Source organism: Pecten maximus, chromosome 9 (genome assembly GCF_902652985.1).
Source record: "Pecten maximus chromosome 9, xPecMax1.1, whole genome shotgun sequence".
Classification (NCBI taxonomy): domain Eukaryota; kingdom Metazoa; phylum Mollusca; class Bivalvia; order Pectinida; family Pectinidae; genus Pecten; species Pecten maximus.
The window spans coordinates 37,066,680-37,089,672 of record NC_047023.1 but is presented as its reverse complement, the minus strand read 5'-3'; the positions used below and the strand labels follow the sequence as shown (position 1 = coordinate 37,089,672).

Below are 22,993 nucleotides of genomic sequence, written 5' to 3'. Positions count from 1 at the left end.
TCAACAGGCAAGGAAGGCCTCATCATATATGTTGTACCGAAACTACAACAGAATTTTATGTGGGGTCCAAGTCTACCAATGAGAAAATATCTATTAGGGACGTTTTTGTCAAAGTCGACGCCTACTTCAATTTCGGAGACATAGTTTTTGTCGCCAAAGATTAGTACATGTATATGTATTTCCATGCATTTCCACGACAGACTCAGGGGTACATTTCGGTTAGTACCAGTTTACTTAAACACCAAGACAGCAAGTATGTTCATTTTTTTTTTTGCATAAATGAGTAATATTTATTTGAAATAAGTGTTGCTCTGGATTTGTATTTGGGCCAAACATAATGTTATGCATGATGGAATGTTCTAAGAGCTTAGTGCCAATACGTTTTTGTTTTGTTTTGCAATAATGCACCATTGGACGTTATAACACTGATTTCTTTTAACATACTGATACATTTATCATTAAGATATACTAATGGTGGAGCAATTGTGTCGTTTTGATATTTAACAATCAATTTCACAGAATTCTTTGACAATACAGGTGGAAAAGCGAGAGGAAGCGGGGGTGTTGAGCACATTGAACTTTATACAAGATGTAAACATATACACTGCAAAAGTACGTAATTCTTATAGAATTACGTGGCTGTTGAACCCCGATTCCTAGAAGAGAAAACAGCTGTAATGTCCTTGATATTACTGACGAGTCCTAGAAGGACGAAACATCTGTATGATGTCCCTGACATCACTGACGAGACCTAGAAGGACAAACAGCTATATGATGACCCTGATATCACTGACGAGTCCTAGCAGGACAAACAGCTATATGATGACCCTGATATCACTGACGAGTCCTAGAAGGACACACAGCTGTATGGTGTCACTAACATCACTGACGAGTCCTAGAAGGAGGAAACAGTTGTATGACGTAGCATGATTCAGTTAAGGCCCTACTTTATCTAACTCCCAATTTGTGATAAAACTGTTAATGGCATCTCTTTTGTACGATCCCTGGAAATTTAAAGGCAATCCCTTAAATAATTTTACTAAAATTATCCTTGTAACCATGTCAACGGGACTATTGCATTCATCTGTAGGGGATGTAGAAGGTAGGTGTCTCAGTTCTAACTATACTTCATACCAGATTAGATTTAACTCGTTATTACTAAGGGTCTTTTGTGAAAGATCTTGTTCTAATGTCCTATATACATGCACCCTAGTATTCCGCCTTGTGTCCCAGAAAAGAATACTATAATCTTTCACCCACTCGGAAGTAAGACGGGGATCTCATCCCGAGGGTGAAATTCTAAAGTTACCAAACATGAGGCTTAATTGGCAGACTTTTGCCCCGAGGGTAGATATTCCCCTGTCCCATTTCCTAGGGAAGAAATTATCATTTGTCTCTGACCCTGTTTACACTCGTATGTATATAATATTGCCGTTACATCAATGAAAGGCAAGGCTAACGTGACGCGACTTAATTGTCGACGCGACGTCATTGTATTGTTGCTGCGATGTCGAAATTATTGAGAACGCGCAAAGAGCACGTGTAGCCTGTCTCAACCTTAGGGTAAGATAAGAAAATATCAGACCGGTCAAACTGTGGATTCCCCTGTCCAGGGTAAGAGTATAACTAATCTCATTCTATTCAACTCAATATAAAATAAATCTTATCAGTGAAATATTCCCTAATATTATTTGTTTCATATAACAACAGTGTTTGTGGACAGATGAATGGACGGTTTAAGCATTTTTGTCAGCAGTACATATGAACTTTCATTTCATCAACATTTAAAAAGTCTGCAATCTGCAATGCGTTGAAGGAAAACGGCATCACGTCCGAGATACCAGGTTATGATATAATTAAGAATTTTGACATTATTCACATTTTAGTGTTTTTTACGCATGTTGGTTAATGTTGCATTCATAACTGTGCAGAACAAACGTAATTTTGGTCTTAAATGAACATTTCATTTAATAATTCCTTCGTCAGTTCTGTGTGTGTTAACAGCCGGATTTCAATGTTCGGTGTCCATTGGCCTTATCATGTTTTTTTCGGTCCTCGTGTTCTCGCGGTTGGTAACATGACCGGCACAAAAGACTACATTGATTGATTGAGGTTATTCTATCATATCTGATGAATTTGAACATAAAAAACTAACCAAAAAAAAAAAAAAAAAGAAATACATAATGAATCCATCGTGTCAGGCAGTGCAGACACAAAGCGGGACCTGTAAACATTGTTACGTCATCAGAATGTACAAGCTGCTACAATGTACAACAATGTATATGTTACATTAATACATTAATGAGTAACATATTGAAGAGCAACATTAACAAACATGCGCATGCAATAAATGCATAGCATACAGTGCTAGTGCTGTGCATTGTTACTATTTCTGTATACACATATAGTCCTATATACTGGCCCAATATCTAGCAACACTTCAACTTGATATAGGTCTTACTGGAGGCCAAGGTCAATCGGGTGTTATAAAAGGATCGCTGTTAAACACGGCGTTATAAGATAATACCGTGGCTGGCGTACAAGGACCACATCACAGGTATGTCTCATTGCACAAATAGATATACAATTTAGTGTTTAAATATCAGTGTATTGTAATCGTGCTCTTTGTAAGGTGAATCAATAACAGTGTACATCCGTTTTACCATAAATCCACAATTTTTTGTATCATTCCTGTGATAATATATATTACGTGCAGGTGTATCTGTTCTTTCTGATAGTGGTGTGACAATGCCTCCTAGCCGACAGGAAGTTCTTTATGGTGCTGCGGGAACTGTAGGGGGCGCCATTGCAGTATGGCGTACTCTGTTCCCATGGATCGGGGACGATTTTACCACCATGTTAGGGACCAAGAAAATAGGTGACAAGATGAATCCTGACTTAGCTAATGAGGTGTACCTTATTGATAGGTTCGAAGAACATGTAAAGCAGCACCCCAAAAAGGTGTTTCTCTATTTCGAGGACAGAGAGTATAGCTATGAAATAGTTAACGCCATGGCAGATAAAATTGCAAATATAGTCCTTTCTCTGAACCTAACACCTGGAGACACCGTGGCAGCTATGATACAGAATGAACCATCCTTTGTCTGGACGCTTCTTGGTATGTATTTTATATGTGAATATATTTACTCATTTACTCATGAAATTTCATTCATCTTGGCTCTTACGACAGTTCCATTCAAATTTTATTCTTACTTATAATTTCTATATCTTAATTAAACATTTACACATTATCTCAAAGGGGTCTCTTAGGTCGATGCTAACGGATAATGGAACTGTGGTGGCCGTTTTTATAGTGCAAATCGCACTGAAATGCGACACCTAGAAACAGTAGAAACATACCACATTGTACTGACGATGGTTGAGGCAGTCCTTGCCATCAACTTTAAAGCTGGCGCCAAGCAGCGTAGCAAGTACCAGTTTTATTAACTTGGTCGCAATCAGGGGACAGAGCCCGCATCCTTCCACACATGTGGCGAACGCTAAACTTAAGGCCAGCGGACAGAACCAACATCCTTCCACCAAAGGGGCGAACATTCATCTAAAGGCCAGGGGGTGAAAAACATAACCCTCCTCACTGGCGAACACTCAACTAAAGGCCAGCGGTCATAACCCTGTACTTATTTAATAGTTACCATGAAAATCTATATTTTATTGATAGTCTGTCCTCGTTTTGATAGAAATTCAGTAAGAATTATGGCTTCTTTTACATGCCAGTATTCCCCCTTTGTTCTGATTGTGTCGATACCTGTCACCACACGTGTAGGTAAGAACACAACAATTCGTGTACCTGCACATATACGAGTGATGATCAATTGTTATCTGTAACGTATATCTATAACATATGTATAGAATGCCACAACTTTATCAGTTAATGTAAACATATTCTTGTATTTTCCCAATTTAATTTGAATATTTATCAGATATTCATTCTGATGAGGTGAGTATTAAGATTGCACAATCTAAGAGATATCCAAATAGAAAGACAAAATCTTGGTCAATATCACTTTTCAGCTCCCCCTAACAAAGTCGAAATGAAATTCTATGTTGCATAGATATATTTAATGTTTCTAAACATTGCAATACAAAGTCATTATCATAACACACGTGACATAATTAGGACATAGTTTATTGGTAAAGTTTCCCAATAACATTTATTTACAAAACTCAGTTTCACTCGGAAAATGTCATGAACAGATTTAACAGAACATACTTTCAATAACTATCCTATCATTATGATTTTAAAGAGCAGCTGATAAGTTTGTCTCCTCTCGGTCAACAGATTCCGGATTTTACTAGCCAGTTTCTGGACTTACTCTCGTCGTACAGAACACATGTTACTAAGACTATTCTAAATTATATCCTTCGTTTATCATATCCTATCGGATTTGATGTCTGATCTTTTCCCTATGCAATTACGCTACCACTATCAATACCAAGCCATGTCTCCCTATTTTTTCAAAGTGTTACTCTATGTATTAATAACTACATGTATGTTAACATGCATGTATCTTAACAGGTCTGCAGAAAATTGGTATGGTGGATGCCTTCATCAACTACCACTTAACAGCAGAGCCTCTTCTTCACTCCATCCGGACTAGTAATGCCAAGGTCATCATTGTTGGCTCAGGTACAGGAATGGTGTTCAAACCAATCGTTTGACGTCAGTGTAATATTCAATTTCTATGTTCTATTTTAATACATAAACGTAGTAATACAATAGAATATGCATTGCATATCATTATCAAATAAGTCCTGGTGTTTTACGTTGCTCCAACTGATTTCTGAAGTAACCTTATATCAATATGAAAAAACGACAAACTATAAAAAAAAAAATAAGAAAAATTAATATTGTCCTGTATAAAACAAAAACAAACTCACAAAATAAATGTTGTGATTCTGATACTTCATATTTTCTCATTTATATCTAACGTTTTCCCCTTGAAGAAAAGTACTTTTACAGCAACATATGTATGTGATGTTTTACGTTGTTTGTCCATATTTAACATTTCACAGGGGACGGTCTGTTTGAATCTATTGAGGAAATACGCCACAACTTGTCAGACAATATCCCAATTTACGTCCAGGGACGTTTGCCATATGTGCTTCCTCCAGGATACCATTCGTTAGATAATGTAATGGAAAAGACACTTCCGCTTCCTGTGAGCAAAAACTTGCGCTCTCATGTTACAATGATGTCACCAGTATGTTACATTTATACGTCTGGCACAACAGGTAAACATGTCCAATATCTTATCTGATTAAAGCTTTAGAAGAAATAGATGCTTTTGACTTAAACCTAAAACGTGTTAGTACATAACAAGACATAAAACTGACCTCCCATTGGTTACACACATGTATGAACAGATAGTAACCGCTCAGTTTTAGAAGAAATGAAGTTGTATTACACAATATGACAATATGACCGTGAATTCCCATTAGTTATATACATGTTTGAGGCTCATCAGGGCGCTATCAAATCCAGCTCGAGATTGAAATTGAACCTATTGTGACGCCACCACTATCCGGTAGTGAAATATTTAATTTAAATTTGAAAATCTAAATTGGTTAACTAAGGTGTCAATGTGAAGTACTAAAAATGTTGCCTCCTTTTGAAGGCACTGTAGTCCGATAGTCGAGATGGGATAGTACCATCGGCGCCTGTCTAGGTTTCAAAAACGAAAGCTGTCCCCAGTTGCTATTTTTGGTATTCCCAACATTACAGTTGACTTTACATTTCGGTACTGATATTCTCTTGATGAGTGTAAGGCAATCGGCCTAGATGAAAATAGCTCAAAGCTTCTGAAATTAGCTGGTTCAAAAATTGCTCCAACGCTCACATACATCCTGATCATGAATATTCAAAATAGTACATTTCCAAGTTATTGGAAGCTCGCAAATGTACATTTACACAAGGATGGGAAGGTTTCAGAGCTGTCCAGTTACAGGCCCTTCAGTCCTACCTGTACCCTCCAAAATATTGGAGAAACATGTTCATAGTTCTTTCTTTGATTTAAAAACAAAACAAAACACGATCTCCTTTAAGGTTCCCGTGTAAACTACTCCTGTGTGAAACAGCCCTCTTGAATAGTGTTGATTCCTGGCCTAAGGAAATAGATCATGGGAACTTAAGTCTGTATCATGATCCAAGACGACTTTAAGTTATGTTGAAAAGTGGTGTATTAAATAATTAAATGATTATTAACGTAGAAAAAACTAAATGTATGGTTTTAACTTCAAAACAGAAGCGTTGTGAACTTGATAATGATAAACTGAATTGAAATTTTAATGGCGAGAACATTCAACACGTAGAAACCATATGGATTCAAATTTATCTAAGGTTAAGCATGGTCTCGGATTTCTCAGAGAGACCAAGCAGTACCTGGTATTAAGTGGTAGACTGATAAATATTAATTCCTGTGTATTTCAACATCTTATTTATTGTTGTACTGTATTTGGAGGTTACAGTGATAATTTAATGAATAAAATATGTAAATCACAAAAATGTGCCGCACGGTCATCTTAGATATCCATATGGATTCAATTTTGTCTAAGGTAAACCATGGTGATTATTCTGAGGGATCAAACAGTACTTGTCATTATGTGGACTAAGTTTTATACAAATCGTTTCATTATATCTAGTTGCCAAATTTTGAATAAATTATCCAATGAACTAAGAAGTAAATGTTCATATTTTTGCTGATACAGTTTAATTATTATATGCAGGATACAGTTTTATTATTATCTGTATGTTTAATTGTTCACTGTTTCTCACTCTTTTAATGAATCCAATGTGTATCACATGCAAAAACAAACTACTTTAAACGAACACATTCTTCCTGCAATTTTAGTTTAAAATCACACACAGTGGTAGCTAAATTATGGTATCATTGTTGATAGCATTTTCTGTATATAGTTTACTACGAATAAAATTGTGTATCAATTGATTGTTGCAGTAAAAGGAACATTAACAGTCAAACGACCGAGTTAAAATGGTAATGAAATAAATGTTTCTTGGTGTTCGTGAGATCTTTTCTACACCAGTTGTTTTATTATGGAAGTGATCAAGTGTGACCTTTGACCGATAACCACCACGCTGTAAACAGGTGTAAAACTTGACCTTGTGATGGTATGTATGAACGAAATATGTCCTGGGATCCATGCTATATCATGTACACAAGCTTATTACGGACCGACGCACAGACACAATAATCATTGTATCCCTCAACTAAGCACATACTTTGTTAAATTGCGGTATATGCAATGAAGTTTTTCTTCAGGCCTTCCCAAACCAGCTATATGTAACCAAGCAAAGGCAATTGGCTCTTCAAAGATTTGGGCGTCTTTTGATTTTAATGCCAACGACGTTTCGTACGCCGTGACGCCTCTTTACCACAGTGGAGCGACAACGTTATGTCTATTCAACACCATTGCAGTCGGTATGTAACACTTCTTACATAATTATATATATAAAAAAAAAAAATTAAAAAATAGAAAACCTAATGTTAAACAATCAACACAGGTTTAGCACAGTCTATCTTGCCCAACTGAACCACCTTTCAAACTCTTAATAAGTTAATTCGTTTTAAAATATATACTGCAAAAGTATTTTGATGCTGCGGTTAAATAGTCTAAATTTCAGTAAAACCATGTGGAATGGTACTACCTTTTTGGCATGGATGTCAATGTAAGGGTCGTCTAAAAAGGACAATTTGGATTTATTTTTGGAAAAATATTTCTTTGGATTTGCTTGGGATTAATCGATTTAATTTCTGGTAATTATATATATATATAACTAAAAGATCATTTAGTAGGGCCAAACAGGTGTATCATGCATCCGTTTGCGCTGTTTCTATTATTTAGATAGTAGAAATATTCAATAAAAGCACTTCGGAGTATACCAAAAGGATTATGTAGACCATGAAAGCTTCTTGTTATCCAATGTTAAATGGATGCTTACAAAAGGTTGTTTTGCATCCGACGTTTCTGTATTTAATTGTTATTAAACGTTTACACGTGACAAATTAACCAGGAGAGGTCACCGGTCGTTGTGTGTTCAACAATAACACACCTGAACGCAACCTAGGTTAATGTTATTCTATTCTAGATTCGATATTAGGATTGGTTTTGTTTATTATCTTATTGTTGTCATTACTAAGTCAACTATACGTTATTTGTCAATTAGGTTGTAGTATGGTTCTTCGTCGGAAGTTTTCCGCCCGCCATTACTGGGATGACTGCCGGAAGTACAAGGTCACAGTCGTACATTATATTGGAGAACTCTTTCGGTATATTCTTAAAGTTCCGGAGGTAAGTACCATCAATATTTAAATCGAAATAAAATTCACAGTCAATTTTCTATCAATAGATCCGTTTGGCTGTATTGTTTCAAAGGAGTGTCAGTTCATATTAGAATGAGTTAAACATACGAATTTCGGAATGTCTTGTTTTGTCCTTTTGTCTGCTGATCAGCTGGATTTATTCCCTTGCAATGTTTAATTATATTTATACAGTTATTGCATATATCTGGTCAGTCAAGTACATCTTTATTTCGATGTAGTCACCGCTAGATGGCGTTCACAACATCCGCATTGCGATGGGAAACGGTCTTCGATTGGATATATGGAAGAAATTTCAGGACAGATTCAAAATTCCGGTGATCGTTGAACATTTTGGAGCTACAGAAGGGACATCACTAACCATCAACCTCACCAACAAAGTTGGGGCCATCGGAAGAATTTCCCCACTAATGGTTAGATACAGGGCTTTCTGTTCTAAACTATGCAGGGATATCTAAAATTCATGTTTACCATCCCCCCCCCCCCCCCCCCCCCCCCCCCTTTTTGCAAAAACAAATGTTATCAGAGTCACTTGAATAGAGGGCAAACATCATATTTACTTGCACAGCATACATTTGTCCTTACTTGGAGGAGACATGCATATTTACTCATCTGAGACGTATAAAGTAAGGTCGATGAATTGTTAATTACTTAATTAGAAGCATGCACTCCATTTCCTCTAAACTTGAAATGTGAAAAATCATTGGCAAAAGACAGATAACTCTTAATGACTTTAACTAGTGTACCCAAACGGGAGCGAATCGATCGGGGGGACTCGCAAACGGATGACATGATGATTTATTGTCACTGCATGTGATGAACTTAATTCAATCCAATACACTGTTATTTGAATTAGGTTTGATATTACATATATGTAGTGATAACATTGTTTTCGACCAGCATTTTGATATTTGTAATCAATACTTCTGTCAATTTCTTTTATAGCGACTTGCTTCCAAATACAAACTGAGTGTACAAGTACGTGTGATACGTTTTGATAGGATCAAAGAGGAGCCAATCAGAGGAAAGGACGGATTCTGCATCGACTGTGGCGCAGGTCTATTATACACATATTTACAGAAGTTCAATATGACCGAAGAATACTTTCTTTGTTGTCAGGCATTGTTACTGTCACACATGCCCGTTTTCACAATCGTTTATGAAGTATATTTATAAGTAATTTACATAACAATGTTGACCAAGACTGATTTGTTCAAAAGGTGAATAGGTTCATAAAAGTTTAACAACAATTTCAAAATTATGATGAAACCATTTCTGGTAACACTAACTTGAAAACATTTTATGAAATTATGTGGCAGTCTTCAGTCAATTCCAGTCTGTTTATTATAAGAAATACACAGACACAGGTTTTGAAGTAAAGGAGAAATGAGGTTCTCACTAATCAAGCAATTAAGTTAATCACATTTTGAACAACTGGACCAAGAGTGCGAATTTAATTTAAGTGAAATGTTTGATATAGAAATGTCTATAATCAACAGGCGAAGAAGGCCTGATAATATCCGCTGTACCCGATACTACGACAGAATTTTATGTGGGGTCCAAGTCTATCAACGAGAAAAAGTTCCTCAGGGATGTTTTCGTCAAAGGCGACGCCTACTTCAACTTCGGAGACATAGTTTTTGTCGACAAAGATTATTATCTGTACTTCCGGGACAGACTTGGGGATACATTTCGGTAAGTATCACTACGTACTTTCGGGACAGCATTTTGGATACATTTTGGTTAGTATCACTACGTACTTTCGGGACAGACTTGGGGATACACTTCGCTTTGTACTATTACGTAAACAGCAATGCTGTAACTTTATTCAAATTGTTACATAAATTAGTAAAATTTGTTAAAGTGAGTTTTTTCGGGAATGTATGTGTCCGCAAATCACGTAATTGCATTATTAAAGGTGTGAAGACCTCAATGAAAAACATTTTCGTGTAGAAATAGTTCCGTCCTAACAAATATATATTTATTCTCATATATAAAATAAATGTAGCCTTTGATATTACTGCAACTGGCGGTAATGTTACTTCAGCGTTGAAAGCATCCCGATTAATCGTGACTTCCCTGATTGTAATCACTACGAGTAAATTGTTTATACAAAATTCACTATTGTGGGGCAGGCAATTTATCATCGCACTTATCAGGTTTAATTAAGGTTTGTGCTAAACTTTGAGTGCGCCAAATAAATGTGTTTACAGTTATATGCTTCAATAACATTACAACTTTGCCGTCATTTCAGTTGGAAAAGCGAGAACGTGTCAACACGGGAGGTAGCTGAGGTGTTGAGTACATTGAGTTTTATACAAGATGTCAACGTGTACGGTGTAGAGGTACCAGGTTAGTAATTACTCACTCGAAAAAGAAAATAATACTAAACTATGTTAAGTTCTTTTAACGACATGCGCTGTGTGGAATTTGCGCGAGTGTTTGAAATTGAATACGATATGTTGACACTTAAGGCCACTACAATTGCAGACGAGTGTAAGCAGGACGAAGCGACAGTATGATGCAGCTTCATGGATGTTTGGCTAACTGTATCCAGCTTTCATTTTTTACTTTACTTCTTTTTGTGTATTTTGAAAATTCCTTTTGCAAGATTGGTACCCCAACTCGTATTTTGGTGTTGACTAACATTTGGTGTATTGTAGATAATGATGGAAGAGCAGGAATGGCAGCCATCCTCCTTAAAGATCACTCAACCATAACACCGGAAGTACTACAACAAATCTACCGGAAATGTGCTAAATCACTTCCAAAGTATGCTAGACCTATATTTCTGAGGTTCCAAACCAATTTTGAGGTCACACAGACAATGAAGCATAGGAAGGTAGACCTTGTTAAAGAGGGTTACAACCCAGACATCTTAAGCGACCCTGTCTACTGTGTTGACGTAAAAAACAAAACATATTCTCCTCTTGAGTCTGCGTCTTACCACCAAGTCATAAAATCGAGGCTGTAGACATTCTTCTCTTACTGTAAATAACCGTTCACGCTAACTTATGCTTGAAATATTGTTTGGGTAATGTCTTTCAGTGAAGATAGTAACGGAAGATACTGAGCAAATATTCGCTGAAGATATCAAATTGCCGATGAGGTTGAGGAGTGTTTTTTTTTTTTTTTTGTAGCACAATTTCCATTAACAAACATAAGCAAAGTAATTAGGTTTGATAAAGTGGCCACGCAGGATAAAAACATCTTAATTTGTATCCGTTCTACATATCATGGTTACCGGCTTCCATGTTTGTTTTACTTCTCTCAATATATATGGTATGTTTGATTTAAATGTAATATTCTAAAAAATACTTTGCTTATACTTTCATTCTTTTTTTCCAAACAGCAAATATTAGATATGAGATATAACCAAACAATTTCTTTCAAATTAATGACATCTTCTGATAGAAGATATTCTGAACAAAAAAACAAAAACAAAAAAAATCAAAGATAACATCTATTCACTACTAATGTCTTTTAATTGGTCTTAACTTACAAGTAAATGACGAATGATTGCCAAACACGTCAACCACGTGACAGCTAAAGAGTTGGAGGGAACTGGAAACAGGATATTCCCCAGATTCAAAAACTGATACTATAATGTGATGTAAAATGATATAGCCTTTTCAAAATAAGCAGAGTAATCTGTTGTCTACCAGAAAAGAACTTTGCATGTCGTTGTCGAAGTCTTGACGAAATGGAGAACGTGTCTGCAAATATAAAAAAAATAAAAACCAAAAACAGGAAAGATTTTAAAATAGGGAGGGAGGGTTGGGTTTTACCTATCTCGGTAGCTTTTCCAAATATGTCTACCGGATATACTGTGAGAAGGGGAATTACTCCAAGATTAGGAGAGGTAACTTGGTACACTGCAAAGCAAAGCAATGAATAGAGAAATACCGCATGTTGTCGTATAATTCCCGTGCAAACTAGAAAAAAGAATTTAATAAATATATATCAAACTAGCCCCCAAATTAATAAGCTGGTCTTCAATTGATCAATGAAATTATATTTAAGAAATAATTTCTATTATGTTTAAATATTTGTTTTGTTGTTTTGAACATCTCATAATACTCTTATGTGGCTATTGATCGAATAGGAGTAAGTAGGGTCAAACATGCAGAACAACGATATACACAGACGTTTTCCTTATCTGCTAGCTATGAAACATTAACATGTAAGTATCTCCTGTATTCTAGTGATCAACTGAGATACTGATTATTAATTCTTAGACAAGGATATCAAAGACTTAATTATGGAAATTCTGGCAAATGATATATGAATAAATGGCAACAGTACCTGTAGATATAAATGTAACATATACAGTTGATGCTGAATAAAGAATGGATGTATATACGTTCTTTGTCGATTCTTTAGTGATATTACAGTCTGAACGTTATCTAAAGAAACAACTTATATAGAAGGAATCATGGATTCTTCGCAATGTCATAATATCTACAGTTAAATAGATAACATCCGACAATTGTGTAAATCCTCATACGTATGTAGTTACCTTTTGTTATAGTGATTGTCCTACCATGTTATATTTATAATGGTTTTTCAACCATATTGTGTTTATGGTGATTTTCCTACCATACTATGTATAGTGTGATTTTCCTACCATACTACACTGTATGTATATTGTGATTTTCCTACCATATATGTTGATATTGATTTTCTTCCATAATATGTTTACAGTAATTTTGAGCTGTGTTTGTAGTGGCTTTCCTACCATACTTTGTTTTAGAGATTTTCCTACCATACCGTGTTTTTAGTGATTTTCCTACCATATTACATCAATAATGACTTTCTTCCCTTGCTATGTTTACAGTGATTTTCCTACCTTGTTTTAACATCGCTCGTGTTGCATTTTGATATTCGCTCCTACAATGCATCGAGTCAGTCAAATCTAAATTAATTTACAACATACAAAACGTTTAGAACACAGTGTAAAATGTATACAAACAGTGCAAAATCATTATGTTAGCGATCGCCAATACTGAGTGATAATTGCTACTGAAGTTTCGAAATGTGTCACCCCAAATAAACAGTATTATGATGACGTCTTTGTACCTCGATTCAAACCTAAATATTGTCAAGCGTCATAACACATATAACACATATAATATTAGGGAAAATTTCACCGATAAGATTTTTCCTTATTGAGTTGAGGAGACTTGGTTAGTTATCAAATAGAAGACAACTCAAACAAATAACAAACAAAAATTAAACATTTTATGTTGGGTTTATTTTTTGCTAACTGTTATGATTATGTGGCAAATGATGGCCAATGACTTAAACCACGCTAGCTAATGAAGTTGGGGAGGAAACTGGGAGCAGAAAATTCACCCCCAAAATCATAGCAGATACTAACCAATACTATTTGATATCTTTTGAAATCAAATTTTAAATCAAAGTTCAAAAAACATGTAGCAGCAATCTGTTGTGCAGGAGAAACTCAGCCAAATGGCAACACAAGCAGAATGCGAGTGCTGGCCACCGCCACAACAGAGTGCGAGAGAAAAGCCTGGTTTGTTAAATTTTGCTGTTTTAAACAATAAAAAATTTGGTGTTAAAAAGTGACCAATTTTCAAAAACAAAATATTCAGCAGAAACTGAATAGCAAGTAAACAAAGAACACCACAAAATCGGTGCAACCGTGACGCAAAAATTCAAAAATATATTCAGCAAAAACTGAAAGGATGGGGGGGGGGGGGGGGGGGGGGGTGGGGGGGGGGGGGGGGGGGGGGGGGGGGGGGGGGGCCAAGTGCCCGGCAGAAATAATGTACGCCAATGTACAAAAATACTGCATTCCAATTGCAGTATATCAAGATTAAGGAGCCGACCCAAGCAAGATTATGGGCGATTTGGCAAGATTTCAGCAAATACACCACACCAAAGTAAAAAAACAGTCACGTAAAAGCAAGACCCCTCCCCCCCCGTAAACGCGGTAAAATTGCTGACCACACAATTCTCGTGTTTGGGAACATAGTTTGTAAGGTTTCCAAATCTGACAGCATTTTATACCTCAATGATCCTGAATTCACTTGACCCACATCATTGCCTCCACAATGGATGACTAAAATGTCTGGAGGATTCCCATTGGGGAGTAAAAGTTTAATATGGCGGATAACACCGTTCCACCTTAAACCTCCTTTGGCATGCCATAAGATGGGGCCACCATAACGACCCAGGTCAAGGCGTGATCCTTCCTTGGAGGCCCGTGCATGGCAGAAAGCTCTTCTTATAATGGATGAACCAACTATCCAAATTCTTTTGAGGCACTCTGAGAAGACTTAAGCTTACAATAAGTTACTGCAATTGAGCCAATTTTTGAATGATGAACAGAAAGCTACCGTGCATATGAAATTCTTTTCTTTGCTACCTTGTTGGGGAAAAACCTGGTATTCTGACTACAAATGAATTCAATTGATCTTCAATAAGGATACAGTTGAAATTCATATGTATTTTTTTATGCTCTTGACTCCCAACGACCAATTTCCTTAAATTTTTCATCAGAGAAACCCTTCAACGAAGCGACGGTAGCTGCCCCCACCCTAAAGGAGTGAGACTTTTAGCCATTTGAATGAATGTCAATTACATTCAAAGCCTTTTTCAAAACTGCTGAAAACTGATAGCGAGTCACCGGAACATTGTTACAGTGACAGAAAAACACTCCAGGGGCATGGCCACGGGAGGCTATAAAATTCTTAACTAACCTAAATGGGCAAACGGTTTCCTTGTTCTCCTGTAGTGTTATGACAACCCCAGATCCACACTGATCTGTTTTTGAATGAGGAAGCTTTAGCTGAACAAGGCGCTCTATTGTAGAAACTGAGACATTATGCACCAATAACGCATGTCCATACTCCCCCTGCTTAGCTGCTACAAATTCCCCAACACGCAAAAATGCAAAAAATGCTACTGAAAAAGGGCCGCAAACATATTTGCTTCATAAGGTGAAATACAAACATAAGGTAGACTGTAGATAATCTTGGTGAGGAGCTCTGGAGTAATGGGTAGGCGGGAATCACATCTATCATCTAATCTTGCCATACCAAGAAGCATTTTTTTGATAATGAAAAATTGAGTCACATCCACAACTCCACTCATTTTACATTTGAAACCTATACCAGAAATATAAGCCCTTGCAGTAGATGGAGCAATACCTTGTGACGACAACTACGCGATAAACTCCATTACACTCTGTTGGGTTGGTGGCCAAGAACAGCTTGAGAGGTAAGTTTTACAAAACTGTTCGAAACGAACTATTCCAGTCCCATACACTTTTCTAGAGTTTGATGAAATGGAAGCTCTCAGGAGCCGGTTAATTTCGTGTTGGATATCAACTCTAGGAATGAAGCCGGAATTTCTGATGGTACCAGCTCTGCGAGAGGTGCCAATCTGCGGAAGCGGTCCCATTGCTGCCGAGAGATAGCATCAGCAATACAATTTAACTTCTCATCAATATGAACTGCCCTAAACTGAATATTGTTCAACATACACCTCAGTATAAATGGGCGAATGAAACCCATGACTTTACACGATTTTGAAGTTTTCTTGTTCAAAATTGCCACTAGGCCTTCATTATCTGTATTCAAAATGATTTTTTTTTTTTCAAGTTCAGAGCCCAAAATAAGAATTGCCATGACAATAGGAATAAGTTCCAGAAAGGTGATGTCCCGAATGATTGGTGAACCTATCCATGCTTCAGGCCAGGGAAAATGCCCATTTACCATAAAAGAACAGCTCCTGGTCCACTGTATTCCAAGGAATAGCATGGTTTTGGGCCCTTTTTAAGCGGAACTGCTCATCATAACTCCTCCATCCAAGACCTCCAACCCTATTTGCCCCTAACCTTACTGTATGCATGTGCTTTAACATGCCAGATACATCTCCTGGATGAACTGATGTGTATATTGACATGAACACGATAAACGCATCGGTCCACATATCCAAGTCTACTATTGTAAGGGTCAAACTGACTAACACAGCTCGATATTGTAGACTTAGAGGGCTCAAGGGATGGATTTACAGTATTACATGCTCCCTATCCTAGCGTAGGGGCTGCTTGACTGCCTGGCCGAGCGCCTCTGGCCTCTTCCTCTCATACTTTATGATAATCCTCAATCAATGACAATGAATACAGCAGCGTTCAAGGTTGGTTGATAATAATGGTTGGTAGCTGTCCCGAAGGAAATTAATCGGACATTTGTCTCACACGCTAGCAATGGCTACCAAATATCAGGAACTGCAAAGGGCGATAACTCTAATTGCAAATATGGAAATAAACTACAAAACCAAGGAAAGTAACCGTACAGGATAAATCAAACTATATTGCTACCTAACAACAACTTACCAATGAAGAAATTAACAAGCAGTCTTCATTATGATCAATTAAATTATATTCTAGGAATAATTTTTATTATTGTATGCTTGGACAGGTTACAACAAGCCTCGAGGACAAACGCATGGTGGAATAAATAAAGCTTCAGTTAAACAAAGGGTTCTATGAACTATTTATAATAAACGAGTAATTATTAATTGAACGATATTCTCGGTTGAGAAAACCTGAATTATATAATTATCATTTGGACAGATATCCATATGTGTTTAATACATTAATTCATTTGTTAAATATTGAGAACACTAATACACTAACACTAATTATCCCACAACCGGTTATTTAATGTTATACGTTATTTGATCAAGAAAATCTACCACTCTATGTGCTATATAATTATTGAACGAGCTTCATATGCTACTTACCTGCAGGCATATCCCATGCTTATAAACAGGGAATACATTGCATATAGTCATGGATGTCTACAACCAAATATACCATTAGATATGTTACTCTGTGTATAAATAAACTGCCTCCCCTACTGAATTGTGATTATTATACACACAAATATTCACAATATGTGTATTTTCCTGTTTTTATTGCAAACAGTTGTTGGCATATATACGTTATCAGTGTTTGAAATTAATGGCACTAATCGAAAAGGTATCAATGAATGAAATGAGATGCTGAACAATTGTAATTTTATACATGTATAATATATATGTATGTATGAATGTAATGCAGATTGTGACAAGTTATGTGAAACGCAAGTATCGAAAAGGTGTCACGGGCTAGTTGGGTTTAGTCATATCAGTATACTGAAGAACTAGTATTGTTTGATGATTTCAACAGAAATTCTCCAAACTAAAATATTCGCTAGTAACTCTTATATTGTTATATTCTTCAGTTTTTGTAATACACCAATGATGTACCGTATATGAAAATATAAACTCGATAATCATATCACTGATCACATCGTTACAAATACCTACTCTTTACAGAGGTTTATATCAGTGTTGAACTTGTTATTCAGATACAAGAAAATTCTTTCACAGAGGAATTTAGATGACCTACGAATAATTCGGCTTTATTTTTCTTTCAAAACTTGCAGTCGTATTGTGACTTTCTTTAGAAGTTTAATTAATGGAATGTTGATTTTGAAGAACTTTAAAGACCTTTTCTTCAAAGTTAAACACCTTCCCCTTAAAACGTCCCTTCCACTGATATCATTATTTTGTTAACAAACTCAAAGAATGGCGAACGACGTTAAAGATAGATTGTTGCTCATGTAAGATATCAATTTTTGCCCCCCATTTTTTACAGTGGGGGGCAAACATATCTTTTTGCCCCCCCCCCCCCCCCCCCACTTTTTGACATACAAAATATAAAAAAAGGGGAGAAAACACGAATTTAACTATTCATTTCGATAAATATCTGTATATTTTTCGAACCGATAATGTTTTCTTGAAGGCAACGATAAAAACTTTATCTTATACATCCGGAACATTCCGACTTTTATACTAGTATATCAATCCTCAGACCTGTGTGTCGGTCGTCTGCACTAGCCTGGTAAGTCAATATGTATATCTTAATACGAAATACTTCATCACATAGATTCAATAAGTTGATGATAATTTGTGAAGTTAATGGAGTTCATAATGAGAACAAGACAGAAACACAACATGAATAAGAATGCGCGATTTTAACGTGAATCGAGTGATACTAATTACCAACAGGTACGAGGAAATACAACAACAAAAAAATCGCATCGCGCCTACGGCGCTCGCTTTATCATGAAATTACTGCACCCCTTTCGATTGCAGATCCACAGGGGGGCTTCATAACCCTGGTACCCGCTTGGCGGCTCCCAGACCTCTCGCAAAAAGGGAAATAAATCGCTTCGCGCCTACGGCGCTCGCATGATCACTTAATTACTTGATCTCCCTTTCGAAAACTCCTGGATCCGCGCCTGATCCCGAATTATTAGAAATGTGCTATATTTCATTTTCCGCGGAGGGCATAGACCCCCTTGAACCCCCTATCAGGGCGCGGCCCCTCAGACCCTTCGTAAAAAAAAAAAAAAAAAAAGCAAAAAAAAATTGTCTCGCGCCTACGGCGCTCGCATTATTACTAAATTACTGGACCCCCCACCCTCCCACCCTTTTGAAAATCCTGGCCGGGCCTGGTGATTCATGTTTTGCCATAAATAATATATCCTGATTTGCGTAAATAACTTATTGTGTACTACATAAATTATCAAAATTATCATGGGATGTTGAAATGATAATTTTTGCGGAGATGGCATACGATTTGTTTAGTGCGTAAAATTTAAGGTTAAAAGAAATTTTGTTTGATAATCAGTTACCCAAATTTATTTCAATTCTTTCTTCTGACACTTTTCGTTTACAACGAGTGCATTGATTGGATACGGAACATGTTCTAATCTGCGGTGGAAACATGATCAATCGTGTTAAGCCCCGCCCATCGCAATTAAGCTACGCGTCGTTTCTATTCAAAACAATATCACGTCAAGTTCGCATCTTATAGCGAAATTTCATATCACCGTAATGGATCGTCACTGAAGCATTATAATGGAGACACATAAACAGAAAGTAGAGTACCAAATGAAATGCAATGTGTTAAATAAATATAGCTTAATAGTAAAACATTGTTCTTATCGTCGGTTATTAATTTGAACGTTCATTCCGTCCGTGTGTAGGCATCTAGCCAAACAAAATCAAAATGAAATACAGAACAAGTGCACACAACTTTACATTACGATTGGGTCTATAGAAACACACCAAAACTGATTTTGTCGAATCGAAACGCACTTATCGCTATCCATACAGTAGAGTAAATCCAAATTTGTCGTTAAATCTTCGGTAAGAGAACTTTCGCAACAATCAAAATACACCGCTTCGTCAACATACAGATCGTACTCTCGTCAATATGGGCGTGACCAAACGACCGACTTTGAAAGCTTCTTTCTGATTGGCCAGTATAACAGCAAACGTGTTAGAATGGGGATAGTACGTTGTGTTTTGTAGCTACACTGGCGATTAGAACATGAAATTTGGTTTAAACTCTCTACTTTTCAGGTACTAAACTTACAAATGTTTCATTGTTATATGTAATACTCGGATATAATAAGGTGTTAATAGTCTTCATTGTCATGTAATAATGGGGTATAATAAGGTGTTAGTAGTACAAAAGGTAACCAGGATTATAATTACATTTAATTGCTATAATATAAGTAATTTTCATTACTGAAATAAATTAGGTTTGCTATCTGATTTGAGATTTAATTAAACTTCCTACCCAAACACCTCGTCTGATCATCCTTGTACATTCTCGAGAGTTTCCATGAAAATCTATATATCCGACTGGTTATATAAATTTTGAGTTTGAATTCCGTTTACGCTTGTAGGTTGATATTCTGTATTTATTGTATACATATTGTATACGTTTACATCTTGTATAAAGCTAAATGTGCTGAACGTTCTCACGTTTCAAACTGTGCTGTGAACTAGTTATATTCTATTGACACTTTCCACGATACAGTGCAATATATATTTTGCCGAAATACAAATCTAGAAAAACACATTTTTCAAAATAAATATTACTTATCTATGTCACAATTTAAACTCAAGTGCTTCCTAGATGTTTTCATAAACTGGTACTAACTGAAATGTGTCCGAGTGTGTTATCCCAAAATATAGTGTCTATAGTGTATACTTTAAAGGTGTTAAATTTCACGAGGCTAATACTCCTTGTTTGTCCCAGTCGGACTTATTTCATGGGTATTAAAAGTGGCACAACCATTGCCTGTAATATAAACATTTGCTGGGTTTTTGTCTTTGCGCTATTTTTAATGTCCACGATTATTACAAAATTAAATTCCCTGCGGATATTACCAGGTTTACAGTATTATTATATCAACAGATACCAGTTGTTTTTATTATGATATGCTAGAATAGCATTTGGTTTTATTCTGGTTTTATTTGTTTTACGTCCTATCAATAGCTAAGGTAATTTAAGGACGGCCTCCCGCGCGTTTGATATGCATGCGTGTGGTGAGAGCGTACGTGTGTTTTGGGAGGCTGCGGTATGTTCTTCTCTTTGTGATATTCCGGAATAAACCTTGTATTCATTCTTTTTGAATTCACTCATTTCTAACATTGATGATAAACTATTTTCTAAATCTATTTATTTTTTCTATACTATTACCAATATTACGTCATTTCAAGTATAAACACGCAATCGCATCAACAATTGTTTGTTTGTTTCTTTCTTTTTCTATCTTTTCGTTTTTCAAAACAAAAATGTTATTGACCAACTGCAAAGCAGAGCATGTGACTGTAACATTGAGTATTGACTGAACAAAAGAGCCGATTATCCTTGACCATTAAGAGATCTGCGCTGCAGTAATTGCAGAATCCGTCGTTCCCTCTGATTGGTTCCTCTTTGATCCTATTAAACATATCACACATATCTGTGCACTCAGATTATATTTGGAAGCAAGTCGCTGAAAAGAAATCGTATATACATCTATGTATTGATCAAATATTTCAATGGTTATTTCGAATAAGGAGTTTGTATTGTCAATGCATGCAAATATACGTCATTTATATAACGGTGTTATCGATTTGATTTAATTATCGAGGTAGTAAATCATCATGTCTTCAACAATTCATTCACTTACCATTCCTAAACACTCTTCAAAGTCAGTAAGAGTTATTGATCTTTGCCCACGAGTTCCGAATGCAACCAAATGACAACAATACTGATAAAAACTATCTTGTCCGAGTCCCCAAATCCGCGCTTACAGAACACGGATAAATCATCCGTTAAGAAATAATGCTGGAATTAAAAGAAACTTTAAGTTGCGGTGCAATTGTAGTAAGTGGTAGCGTATAGAGTACCAATGCGGGCAAGGGACAATTTACTTATACATGTATGTAGGTCAGCGAAATGAGTTGTGAGTCCACGTGAATGGAGGTTGTATATATGACGCTTGACAATATTTAGGTTTGAATCGAGGTACAAAGACGTCATCCTAATACTGTTTATTTGGAGTGACATATTTCGAAACTTTAGTAGTAATTATCAGTCAGTATTGGCGATCGCTAACATAATGATTTTGCACTGTTTGTATACATTTTACACTGTGTTCTAAACGTTTTGTATACTGTAAATGAATGACTCGATGCATAGTAGGAGTGAATATCAATATGCAACACGAGCGTGTTAAAGCATGGTACGAAAATCACTAAAACACAGTATGGCAGGAAAATCACTGTAAACATAGCATGGGAAGAATGTCATTATTGATGTAATATGGTGGGAAAATCACTAAAAACACAGTATGGTAGGACAATCACTAAAACAAAGTATGGTAGGAAAACCACTACAAACACAGCTCAAAATTACTGTAAGCATATTATGGAAGAAAATCAATATAAACATATATGGTAGGAAAATCACTGTAAACATAGCATGGGAAGAATGTCATTATTGATGTAATATGGTAGGAAAATCACTACAAACACAGTTAAAAAATTACTGTAAACATATTATGGAAGAAAATCACTATAAACATATATGGTAGGAAAATCACAATATACATAGTATGGTAGGAAAATCACAATATACATAGTATGGTACGAAAATCACAACATACATAGTATGGTAGGAAAATCACTATAAACATAGTATGGTACGAAAAACACAAAATACATAGTATGGTAGGAAAATCACTATAAGAATAGTATGGTAGGAAAATCACCATCAACACAATATGGTTGAAAAACCATTATAAATATAACATGGTAGGACAATCACTATAACATACGTATGATGAATTACACAATTGTCGGATGCTATCTATTTAACTGTAGATATTAAGATATTGCGAAGAATCCATGATTCCTTCTATATAAGTTGTTTCTTTAATTAGATAACGTTCAGACTGTAATATCACTAAGGAATTGACAAAGAACGTATATACATCCATTCTTTATTCAGCACCAACTGCACATGTTACATTTATATCTACAGGTACTGTTGCCATTTATCCATATATCATTTGCCAGAATTTCCATAATTAAGTCTTTGATATCCTTGTCTTAGAATCAATGTTCAATATCTCAGTTGATCACTAGAATACAGGAGATATTTACATGTTAATGTTTCATAGCTAGCAGATGTTTGACCCTACTTACTCCTATTCGATCAATAGCTACATAAGAGTATTATGAGATGTTTCATCTTGCTCAAAACAACAAAA

At 36.0% G+C, this 22,993-nt stretch overlaps 1 protein-coding gene across 2 annotated transcripts; it reads left to right on the top strand.

Moving 5' to 3' along the window:
- Positions 1-1,098: 1,098 nt before the first annotated feature.
- Positions 1,099-12,717, top strand: LOC117334151 (very long-chain acyl-CoA synthetase-like). Of its 2 annotated transcripts, XM_033893620.1 has the most exons (11): positions 1,099-2,557; positions 2,739-3,118; positions 4,538-4,648; positions 5,035-5,253; positions 7,299-7,457; positions 8,204-8,328; positions 8,579-8,770; positions 9,303-9,414; positions 9,857-10,052; positions 10,612-10,709; positions 11,021-12,717. In XM_033893620.1, the coding sequence occupies exons 2-11, from the start codon at positions 2,749-2,751 to the stop codon at positions 11,329-11,331; spliced, it is 1,893 nt and encodes a 630-aa protein (XP_033749511.1). In that variant the 5' UTR covers positions 1,099-2,557; positions 2,739-2,748; the 3' UTR covers positions 11,332-12,717. The 2 variants fall into 2 exon arrangements, with proteins under 2 accessions (XP_033749511.1, XP_033749512.1); XM_033893621.1 differs by having other exon boundaries at positions 1,099-3,118.
- Positions 12,718-22,993: the final 10,276 nt, after the last annotated feature.

Excerpts from the sequence above, each read along its gene's own strand:
- LOC117334151 (XM_033893620.1), top strand. The coding sequence starts at position 2,749 with ATGCCTCCTAGCCGACAGGAAGTTCTTTATGGTGCTGCGGGAACTGTA. Across the intron at positions 3,119-4,537 it reads CTTTGTCTGGACGCTTCTTG|GTCTGCAGAAAATTGGTATG; the intron begins GTATGTATTTTA and ends GTATCTTAACAG. Across the intron at positions 9,415-9,856 it reads CTGCATCGACTGTGGCGCAG|GCGAAGAAGGCCTGATAATA; the intron begins GTCTATTATACA and ends TATAATCAACAG.